The following is a 12404-nucleotide window of genomic DNA, read 5'->3' as shown; positions in this document are numbered from 1 at the left end:
CTTTTTCATCCCTGTATCTATCTTTATATATATATATATTTCTTATGTGCGTGTGTATGTCACTGAACTCCTCCTAGACGGCTGGACCGATTTTGATGAAATTTTTTGTGTGAGTTCAAGGGGATTCGAGCATGGCTTAGATTCACAATTGAACTACCTCCTAAACGGCTGGGCTGATTTTGATGATTTTTTTTTGTGTGTCCCAGTGAATTTGAGATTGGTTAATTTTGTCAATTCCGTCAGTATAAAATAATTCTCCTGCTCATGTGTATTTTCAAATTTAAGACGTTTGTACAGGACAAAGTTTGTCAGGTCCACTAGTATCTATTATATATATTAAATCAGGTATTTCGATTAAAGATATACTGATGTACTATACTTTGCAATACTTTTTGTTTGACTCATTCATTAAAAACTCTTTATTCGTAGGAAATAAAACCCACAACCACGAGATCGGCAACGATATATTAGGTACAGAGAAGGAGGGAACTGCTGTATGTGCTAGAGTACAGTGCGCATACGAAGCGACCTGTGCAGTCGATAGTAGCGGTCAGCCGCGGTGTGCTTGTCTGTTCGATTGTGCCGCTGCAAGTACTGCCACCACAGCTCCAGTGTGTGCTTCTGATCTGAGGATATACCCTTCCCTGTGCCATCTAAAGTTAGAAGCGTGTCGCCGACAGGAGGATCTGAGACTCAGACCGCTGGCGCTCTGTCGAGGATTAGAGGTATCATTATTGAATAACTATATTACAAGGGTTATGAACATTAAAAAAAGTGTGTGTGTACTTATGTATGCACGCAAGAAGTTATACTTCTTTGGCCTAAAGAAACAAAAATCATTAAAATGATTTATACCTCGTGCTATTCTACGTTTTTAGAAAGAACAATATTGTAAAAATCTTGCAAATATAGCTTTTACAATTAATTATTAAATAATGAATACGGCTGTATGGGCTTGAACCCTTTGCCTGTCCTAATAATGGACGAAGAAACCAAAAAAATGAATGACACAAACGTTAGAAAATTTTAGGAACCAACTTCAACCTGTTACTTTTGTTTTACAGTGATGCGCGCGCATCTTAAAATTTCACTCTCATCATTTTTTCATAACGCGCCTAAAGAAGTATAACTTCAAAAAGAAAAAACAACCTTACTCACGTCCTTGATGTCTTCTTCATAGTGAACGGTTCTGTCTTCTTCATTTATTATTTTCCAAGATTTTTTATTACGTTAGAGCTAGTAATTATTTTATCTACTATTTGCCTTAACTTAGCAATAGCACTATCGACAAAATTGAATCGTGATCCAAATGAAAAGAAATTTTATTTACAAGAAACACTGTACTTAAGATGTTAACATAATATCATTGATAATCGAATATGTTTCGTCAATTGACATGCAAAATATGTTACAAAATTGTCTAAACACTACTGTTATACTGAAACATGTCGGATTTCACAATGCTATCATTAATATTTATAAAATTAAAATTTAAAGATATTATAATATGAGACGTAAATAATTTAATAATTCATTTAGTACCTATGTATAATGTTAACAAATTCAATGTAAAAAAGTAGATTAATTTACATATATTATTATCAAATAGACTAATTCATTCAAACTAGAAGCACTTATTTATTAACCATTGATGCGGTCTTCTTTTAAAAACTTTGAAAGGTAAATCTTTCAATTCATTGGGCAACTTATTATATATTTTCATAGACATGCTGTAACAATTTCTACTAAAAGATGCAGTTCTACAGAAGGGAATTACGAGTTTATTTGGATACCTTGTGTTTAAAACCTTCTGGCTTTTTTTTGTATAGAAGTCACTTATATGTTTTTGAACAAATAGGCTTATCTCATATATATTTTTCCTTCATATATATATATTTTTTATATTAATAATTTTTCCCACATTAAAGTAATAATTTGTCTACAGACGTAATAAACAAGTTGGTCGAAATTGGCTTGAATATACATTTCCTAACCACGGACGAGTAAAAAAAGGACTCCGCGCCGTGATATTAGCAAGTGAAGCACCGTTATGCTGGTGTGTGTGCGGTTAGGGGGGATACTAGTTACACAATTGTTTCTCCCGTATATATGGCCACCAATACTTATATAGTATCGTTTTTACACTTTTTCACAACGCACGACGGCATTTTTAAAATATTTTATTGAGACGCAAACTGATCTGTCACAGACGATGTCAATTCTCATAATGGCCGCCTATCGGCCTGTAGTAGTGTAAGTGTGTGCGTGGGTCTATGTATTTACACGTTAATCGGCTTGTTTTGGTGCTACACTGTTATGTAAGTGGACACGGAGTCCTTATTTTCTTACTAGTCTGTGTTCCTAAGTAACTGTTATCATTTTTTTAACACTGGCATTCCACCATTTGTTATACAATCTTTATCGAGCAAATACAAACCTAACTAAAAAAAGCGCGTACATCTTCCTTAAAGGCCGGCAACGCTCTTGTGATTCCTCTGGTGTTGCAAGAGAATGTGGGCGGCGGTGATCACTTAACACCAGGTCAACGCTCGTTTGTCCTCCTATTCCATAAAAAAACCTAACTCTTTTTATGATTTTAATGTAACTGTTTTTATCAGCGAAATGGGTTATGAATCAATTTTGTCGATGGTAAAAATCTTTTGAAAAACCATTGAACATAGCGTTTGAACTCATCACTAGAGTAACTAATTGTTACTTTTATAGGATTTAATAATGATACTAATAATGTACAAAAATACATTCTAACATACATATTCTAAAATTGTAAGTAAGAATATATATTTTAAAATAAATAAATTATTTTATTAATAACTAACCTTTTCTTACATTAACATATAAATATACATAAAAGAAAAGGAATAACCTAAGCTTTTCTCAAGTTGATGAATCTCAATATTACATAGTTCAACTTAGATTAGTTTTACTGAAACTTCTCCTTGAGGCCGAGTTGGTGAATAACGCTTTTTTATGAAAATAAAGGACGAGACGAGCAGGACGTTCAGCTGATGGCAATTGATACGCCCTGTCCTTTACAATGCAGTGCCGCTCAGGATTGTTGAAAAACCCAAAATTTCTGCGTGGCACTACAACTGCGATCGTCATCTTGAGACATAAGATGGCAAGTCTCATTTGCCCAGTAATTTCAGTTATGCTTACACATTACCGCTTCATTCATTCATTCATTCTTCATACAGAATAACTCGAATTAAATTAATGTTATATAATTCTTGAATGAAATTCGGTTCAATTTTCGGAGCAGTTCTTAGCTAAGCGGTGTATCTATAGTTCAGGCCGTGTGGTGATGATGAGCCGCTGACTGATGCGGAAGGTCGCATGATGGACTGCGGTGGAGGACCGCACCGAAAAGATTGTCCCACCGGCAGCTACTGTCATCATACTGCTAAGGAAGCCCGTTGCTGTAAGAAAGGTACGTTATATATCATCCTCACATAATAAACCCCACAACTCACATAAGGTCCCCCATAAGATGGACCGACGATCTGGTCAAGATCGCCGGAATACGATGGATGAGAACAACGTCGTGGAAATCTTTGGAGGAGGCCTTTGTCCAGCAGTGGAAGCCTTCTGGCTGGCTGATTATGCAATGATGATGACATAATAAACACTTAGGGGATCAAATCAACATTTTTTTTATTTCAATTTATATTATTTGTAATTTTTTTCCCAAGCAATAATGTCATTTATAGTAAGGCCAATAAGACGAGATAAAGAATGTAAACAACGTTTCAGGGCTACTAAACATTTTTATTTGAATAAATTATCGAAAAATAATGGATACCCTATTCTAATCGCTGTCATCTGTATTAAACACTGTTTCCGGGACGATACGACATGGGTACCTTCAAAAAATGCGCGTACACATTCCTTAATGGCCGGCAAGGCTGCTGTGGTTCCTCTGGTGTTGCAAGAGAATGTGGGCGGCGGTGATTACTTACCACTAGGTGACCTAGGTCCTCCTTTTCCATAAAAAAAAACAAAAGATATTTGTTCGAAGAGTCCGAATCAGCCGTATTTATGACAATATAACTCAGAATAATGTAGCTCAGTAACAGTCCGTTTGTTTATTTTTTTAATCTCGTTTCGTTGGCCACTTAGATACTAATTGACAATCTCTGTTATTATTTTTTTGTTTGTTATAAAATTGTATTTTTATATTGAGACGTATCATGTAGGTGTGTAATACAATATTGTTTCGTAAAGTTTGTGCTATGCAAGGAAGATAACATTAAAACATTCAAATTAACAACTTATTTCGTGGGCAGTAATATCCGAAATCTATTGTATACGCTCATTAGAAGTAGTAACACTACGTCACGCGCAAGACGCAAGCGAACACGAGGCAAGAACATTTCATTTTAGCAATAGAAATGTAATTTAGCAAAATGATTAAAACGTCATGTTAGTTACACAATTTTTTTTTATTTAATTGGACAGTCGATCCTTTTTGAGTTTGGATATGGACATTTTTTATTGACTGTCATTGCGTGGCGTTGTATTCAAAGCGCGGTCGAAACACAGCTAAAGGAAAACTCTGTCTAATAGACACGTAGGCAGAGTTTTGTTTCAGACAATTTTTGAGCGTGATTGTGAGTCTAGTTGTTAATTGTACGTTAATAGTAGCTACACGATTTCCTTATCAAAATATTTCTATAGTTGAAAGATGGGTATAGTATAGCGATAGTATGTTATGCCTACTGAGCCATTAAATGTTGACTTTAAAATTAGACAAGGGTGTCGTGGAGAGGAAGGACTGCCAGGATTCCTGGTACGGGTGCTGTTCTGATGGAGTTACGGCGGCCTCCGGGCCCGGAGGCGCCGGTTGTCCGTCGCAGTGCGGCTGCCACAGACTGGGCTCGGAGGGTGAGCGCTGTGACGAGAGCGGCCAGTGCACGTGCAGGCCCGGCGTGGGCGGCCGCACGTGCGACCGGTGCGAGCCCGGCTACTGGGGCCTGTCGCGCACCGGCAGCGGACATACCGGCTGTATACGTGAGTGCTCACAATAACAATAAGAAAAAAATATTCCATGCCAGACATAGTGGGTGATCCTTTGCACCGGATGTCGGCTAGATTGTGGGTACCACTACGGCGTCTTTTTCTTCCGTGAAGCAGTTATGTGTTAGCATTACTGTGTTCGGTATGAAGGGCGTCGTACCTAATGAAATTACAGGGCAAGTGAGATTTAACAACTTATGTCTCAAGGTGACGAGCGCAAGAGTAGTGCCGCTCAGAATACATGGGTTATTCAAGAATCCCGAGCGGCATTGCTTTGTAATGGGCAGGGCGTATCAATTACCATCAGCTGAACGTCCTGCTCGTCTTGCCCCTAATGTCATTAAAAAAACCTTAGAAATGATATTGGAATTCAAGAAATCTGAATTGAATGAATAGAGTTTTGCAAATTTATTCCGTACAACCCCGAGAAACTTTAAAGGGATATCCGTATTGTTGCAAATATAATGTTGCGCGACGGCGATTTCAGATTTCACATGAAATGAAAATGAAAAATGAAAATTTGGGTATTAAAAAGTTGCTTAGCTTAACTTTTAATGTTACAATTTTTTTATAGATTTTTGACCGCCATTCATCAAAGTAATAAAATCACTATCTGCCTTAGTAAGAATTAACTGCAGAATGAATTAAAGTTTTAGAAGTAGTAATACACGTTTTACCATTGAGAGGCTCCTTTGCACAGGATGCCGGCTAGATTATGGGTACCACAACGGCGCCTATCTCTGCCGTGAAGCAGTAATGTGTGAGCATTACTGTGTTTCGGGCTGAAGGGCGCCGTTGCTAGTGGAATTACTAGGAAAATGAGACTTAACATCTTATGTCACAAGGTGACGAGCGCAGTAATTGTAATGTTGCTCAGAATTTTGGGGTATTGCAAGAATCCTGAGCGGCACTGCATTGTAATGGGCAGGGCGCATCAATTACCATCAACTGAACGTCCTGCTCGTCTCGTCCCTTATTGTCATAAAAATCACGTTCCGTAACTAACATCCTTTCTGTATGATTGCAGCTTGCGGTTGCTCCGCGTTCGGATCAGTGCGTGAAGACTGCGAACAAATGACGGGACGCTGTGTTTGTAAGCCCGGGATTCAAGGACAGAAGTGTACCGTCTGCTCCAACCACGAACACACCCTGGGGCCTAATGGCTGCTACGATCGTAAGTTACAACGATTGTCACTGTATTTAATTTTTTTACAATACACACGCTTTTTTTAAGAGAAACTTCTTTGTCGACGTATGAGAGAAATTTTTTAGCAAATCGTCACTATTTTCTGTTGTTTTAGTTTTAAGTGCCACAGTACTTATTAAATTTTCATGTCATTGTCATGTTCTATCGTCCTGGAAACAGCGCGCATAAAAGCCTATACCCTGCTCGTCATCAGGTTCTACGTGGCATAAAGTTCCTTGAAAACTGGACTATGGAGAAACCCACATATTATGCAGATTGACATCACGATACACCAAACAAGTTTCCTTCTGAGCCGTTCCTTCTGTTTGCATCCAGTCTTCAATAAACTAACCATCAGAATAACAGTGATTACATATTTGAGCTCTTATTAAAAACTTTTTCTCTAGATCCTTGTAATAGTAACATAAAATGACTTGTAAAAATTATCTGATCTAAGAATTAACAATTTTCTCATTGACTTATTTCGGTAATTAACTTTATTTTCAGCGGAGTCAACTCAATTGCCCGCAACAGATTGTGAACGAATGACGTGTTATTTCGGCGCGTATTGCGTGGTTCGCAGCGGTCTGGCCAGCTGTGAGTGTACGAGCACCGAGTGTTCCGCTGGCCAGCCAGCCGTGTGCGGTAGTGACGGACGAACTTACCTCTCCACCTGTCACCTCCGCAGCCACGCTTGTAGGACTCAAACAGACACAGTCGTCCAAGCATTCGGACCCTGTGCTGTAGTCCCCAACGTGCGTCGAGGTACTCGATCAATTTATGTGAACCGCTCGACCCAAAATGTACCGGCACTGCCAGAACAAAAGAAAAAGCACATAAAATTCACTGACGCTTCGCTAAACCCAGTCGATAGTCACGAACCTGAGAGTACTGAACCAGAAAGAACTTGTGAGAATATCCCCCCACCAGTTGAGTATCGCTAGAAAGGTGTAACAGCTAGTTGTAATATTAGTAGTTAAATTTTGAAAATGAATTAAATTATATTTCGTAAATGTGGTTATTCGCAGAACACAAACCTACAATTCACACGTTGATAGTTGAACACGACGTAAGTCATGAGAAAAGCAGCGGTTGCGGAAAGAAATCGGACAGAGTGAAGTTCGATTATGACGAATACGAGGAGGCGTTTGAGACAAACGAAGTGGACTATCCGATTATTTACGACGATTATTTTTACGAGCATGAAAATGAAATGTATTCAGTACCATTGTTCGATGGGCGTGCCCGAATGACAGCCCGAATGAGGTTGCCCGCTAAAAGGTTTGATATTTGGGCTGAAGTGACCGCGGTGTGTAGCAAGGGGACCTTAGTGAGCGCTTCTGGCGTGAGGGATTATTTATGGATGGGAATTGTTGATGGCGAGGTTAAAATGCGTTTTGATGCAGGAAGTGGTCCTTTAAATGTGCACTCGGGGAAAGTGAACATCGATGCAAAGTCAAAGATCTTAGCGAGAAGGTACAAGAACGACGGGATGCTGAAGGTGGGCTCGGTGGCGTCCAGTGGCAGCATGGAAGGAAGGCTGACTTCCCTCGACGTTCTTCCATACATTCACGTTGGACTGCCGCCACAAAACGATACCGTGTAAGTTATGAAAATGTGTTTATTTATTTATCTACACCGCATGCATTAAATCCTCTATTAAAGATTCTGAAACAGTTAGCTTATTGCCAACATTAAAACACCCAATGTCCTAATAACCTCATCCTCATGTCCTAAAACATCACCCAAACGAGTGTTTTAATGTTGTACTGAATTTCACAACATTACTCGTTTGTTTTTTTTCGATCCCTTCAGTTTCAACAGACAGCCACATTCTTATTGCTCGATTCGTGGTATCTGTATGAATTTCAAAAAAGAACATTTTCGTTTACGCGTGTTCCACACTACCAGAACGTTGCGCGCGGTAAAAAAAGTAGGTTATTCGAATCCCCGCCATTTTACTTCGATATTTTTATTGTTTTGTTTACAAAAAATGAGCTATTCAATTCGTTTTGACTTAATGTAAAATACAACTAAAATAAATAATTATTTCATTATTACTTGTTTATTTGTATATAATCAGTAATGGATGATATTAGGTTACTACTAGGACTGGCTGTTTAAATGTTAGCAGTAAGCTAACTATTTCAGAATCTTTTTGAGGATTCATATTATGGGTGTAGATAAAGTCTTGTACGCAACTGTTGATAAGTAGGTATTAAAACACTCATGTGATACTATTATCAATATATATAAATATATAAACCCACATTCGTATTTTAATACCCCCTATTACATAACGGATGCATAAATAACTAAAAACGCGCTTGTGGCGCAAAACAGTAATAGAACAGTATTATAAATTCATACTATAGCGCCCGAATAAACGCACGCACACATACATACGATTTACAAGGCCGCTAAGCAATCTTAGGAAAACAAAACTATTGTGTGCCACGCCGTACGCCGCCGAGACTGGTTTTTGTATGTACCAACCCCAGCACTCCGCCTAGGCGGATGTGATGGGATATGATGAAGTAACTTGAAAATAAAAATGAAAAATCTCAACCTTCATAATATCATAAAATCGTTAGCAGCCGTTTCCGTACATTAAATACTTTAAAAAACAGCTTACGGTGTTATGTTTGTAACATAAGCCAAAAACATTGTTTTTATAATTTTTGTCTCTGTTTGTGCTAGCTAATGTCTGAAACGGCTGAGCCTATTTGAATCTGGTTTTTTCTCTGGCAAGTTCTCCGTGACATCTAATATTTGTTTGATTTTTTTAAATAAAAATATTGAAGCACTTTTACATAAATTATCTAGCCCCAAAATAAGTATAGCCCAGTATAGCTATGGGTGCCGGCAACGATATATTTAATACGATATAAATATTTAAAAAATGCGTGCATCTACGGGGTTACCTTGTTCAGGGAGCAGGGTCATTAACCGCTTGGCTTCATCGTAGTCGGGTCGTTTGATTCCAATTAGTTTTCAAGAAAATGTTTAAGTTATTTAATTTAAGACGATTCAAATTTCATGGTTCTATGTTTTTAAAATATTATTTAAAAACAGATACACTAATAATTAATATGTTACCAGGTTATCCAGCATTTCGTTACCTGGTTTTGTGGGCTGTGTTCATCGCTTGCGTGTCAGCGGACGTGACGTCATCCCACCGTCACGGGGCGTCACCGTCACATCCCACGGCCTGCGCTCTTGTACCCCAGAGAACCTGGCAGATTTAGTTTGCCCCTCAATTATTCCATAACTTCGATGAAATTTTAACATTAATTTTATGATTCACAGTAATAAATAATTGTAAATATTAACCAAATGATATTAAAGTCGTAAATAGTAAAATGATAATCTACTAAATTCAAATGACGTATTTTAATTTATGTAAACTCAATCACATGTACAAATAAACATGTTTTGTTTCTAGTGTCCAATTTTCGTTGTTGCACATAAAATTTCGTTTAATTCTTGTGTAAAATTTGGTTGTTGCCAACAAAGTTTCGTTTAATTCTAGTGTAAAATTTGGTTGTTGCCCATAAAGTTTCATTTCATTCTAGTGTAAAATTTGGTTGTTGTCCCCAAAGTTTCGTTTAATTCTAGTGTAAAATTTGGTTGTTGCCCATAAAGTTTCGTTTCATTCTAGTGTAAAATTTGGTTGTTGCCCACAAAGTTTCGTTTAATTCTAGTGTCAAATTTGGTTGTTGCCCACAAAGTTTCGTTTAATTCTAGTGTCAAATTTTCGTTGTTGCCCATAAAGTTTCGTTTGATTCTAGTGTCAAATTTGGTTGTTGCCCACAAAGTTTCGTTTAATTCTAGTGTCAGACTTTCGTTGTTGCCAGTGAAGCCTGGTGCCTGGTACTCTTTTGCACCACGGTACCTAAGTATGGATCAGTCCTTATATTGCACGGGCACTTTTGCTATTTGTACATGTAATTTAGATTAAAATACATATCATGTGACATCATTGACGAACAATAATGAACTAGTCTCCCAATCGCCTATTAGAAGGTCGTCAAAAAATGTCCGAGCGTTGTATATAATTATATATACAGATGCTTATTTTACTTATACAGATAACATTACAGCATTAATTCAAATTAACACCTTATTTCGTGGCAGTAATGTAAAAAGACTTGTATATGATCATTAGAACACGAGGCAAGAACATTTTCTTTAGAAATTAAAATTTAATTATTTAGTAAAATGATTAAAAACGTCAAGTTAGTTACAAAATTTCGTTAATTTAAAAGGGGCATTTACCTAAAATACGACACTCCATTCTTTTTAAGTTTGGATGCTGTTATTTGTAAAGATTAACACTGAACACTTTGTCATTGCGTGGCATTGTACTTAAAGCGCGATCAAACATCGACATTTTGCTTATGATTGGTTATTCGGACGTATAACGTTTTTTTTTATGGAATAGGAGGACAAACGAGCGTATGGGTCACCTGGTGTTAAGTGATCACCGCCGCCCACAATCTCTTGCAACACCAGAGGAATCACAGGAGCGTTGCCGGCCTTTAAGGAAGGAGTACGCGCTTTTTTTAAGGTACCCATGTCCTATCGTCTCAGACACACCGCACAAGGAAGCTCATTCCACAGCTTTGTAGTACGTGGAAGAAAGCTCCTTGAAAACCGCACTGTGGAGTACAGCCACACATCCAGATGTTGGGGATGATATCCTAACTTGTGGCGTGTCGTGCGAAGGTGGAATTCGGCGGCAGGAATCAGGTTAAACAGCTCCTCGGAACACTCCCCGTGATAAATGCGGTAGAAGACACACAATGAAGCGACATCTCTACGCAACGTCAAGTGATCCAGCCGTTCACAGAGCACTAGGTCCCCGACAATTCGAGCTGCTCTACGTTGCACGCGGTCAAATGGGTCGAGCTGATACTGGGGCGCGCCAGACCAAAGATGACAGCAATACTCCATGTGTGGCCTGACCTGCGCTTTGTAGAGCGCTAGAATGTGGGCCGGCTTGAAGTATTGCCGTGTTCTATTAATGACGCCCATCTTCTTCGAAGCCAATTACTTCTTGCTTTACCTTCCAGATGGTCACGGAATTGGCAATCGCTCAAGATTTCGAGATCCAGAATTCCGAACTGAAGGACAACTCTGCCTTATAGACGTGTAGGCAGAGTTTTGCTTCAGACAATTTCTGAGCGTGATTGTGAGTCTAGTTTTTGACAATGGTACAAACTTCAAAAATGTTTTATATATATTTAAGGTAATTATTTTTCGTAGATATAAACCTAATCCTAACTTAAAATAAATTATTTATATCAGATTATTATAAAATATTTCCAGGAGTAGATCTAACTTGATCTACAAACCTAAATTAATTGTAATATAAAAGACAATTTTATCTCCCGAAAATATAACATATAAAATGGTAACCTAAGTTGTAAAAAAAATTTGCTGTTTTAACATCGCAAGGCGCCACATTTTTATTAATATCTTTTAAAAAGGATCAATCCGGGCAAAGTCGGGAATGGCTACCATTATTTAATCATATTTTCTTTTCATTCCTACAGTTAAGTTATATGAAAAACAGTATTAATAGTTGTAATTCGGTGTACAGAAACAAAAAGTGTGATTTTTCGATTTTACGAGTGGTATTAATACACAGTCCGTGTGAAAACAGCCACAATATAATATAAGTAATCATGTGATATTATAATATTGTCAACTTATTACATATCTTTCTAAATCTTTTCAAATGTCTTAAAAATAATATTGAAATCGTATTTTTTCCAATGTATTCTTATCGATGTTTACGAGACATTTAATTAAATAAACTTATAGTAAATTGATTATTGTTTTATTATTTTAAAACAGGGGAAAGGTTAGCCGAGAACGGGGATCTTCTTATGGTTCTACTGCTTGAAGAGTCAAAGGTTACAAGCACCCGGTTCATTTATTTATTTTAAAATGCAAGTAATGCAATAAAGATCCCACGCAATTCTGGAATTCTCTAGAATAGAAATCTAGAATTCTTATCATTGGATAGCTCCTTTGCACAGGATGCCGGCTAGATTATGGGTACCACAACGGTGCTTATTTCTGCCGTGAAGCAGTAATGTGTAAGCATTAGCTACGGTGTTTCGGTCTGAAGGGCGCCGTAGCTAGTGAAATTACTGGTCAAACGAGACTTAACATC

At 37.7% G+C, this 12404-nt stretch overlaps 1 protein-coding gene across 1 annotated transcript; it reads left to right on the top strand.

The window, feature by feature from the left end:
* Positions 1–7092: 7092 nt before the first annotated feature.
* LOC126976833 (uncharacterized) lies at positions 7093–12048 on the top strand. Its single transcript, XM_050825458.1, has 2 exons — positions 7093–7822; positions 9323–12048. Exons 1-2 carry the CDS (start codon positions 7233–7235, stop codon positions 9489–9491), a joined length of 759 nt encoding a protein of 252 aa, XP_050681415.1. The 5' UTR covers positions 7093–7232; the 3' UTR covers positions 9492–12048.
* Positions 12049–12404: the final 356 nt, after the last annotated feature.

Source organism: Leptidea sinapis, chromosome 42 (genome assembly GCF_905404315.1).
Source record: "Leptidea sinapis chromosome 42, ilLepSina1.1, whole genome shotgun sequence".
Taxonomy (NCBI): Eukaryota; Metazoa; Arthropoda; class Insecta; order Lepidoptera; family Pieridae; genus Leptidea; species Leptidea sinapis.
This window is presented reverse-complemented; position numbering and strand designations above follow the sequence as displayed.

Excerpts from the sequence above, each read along its gene's own strand:
- LOC126976833 (XM_050825458.1), top strand. The coding sequence starts at position 7,233 with ATGTGGTTATTCGCAGAACACAAACCTACAATTCACACGTTGATAGTT. Across the intron at positions 7,823-9,322 it reads CCGCCACAAAACGATACCGT|GTTATCCAGCATTTCGTTAC; the intron begins GTAAGTTATGAA and ends ATATGTTACCAG.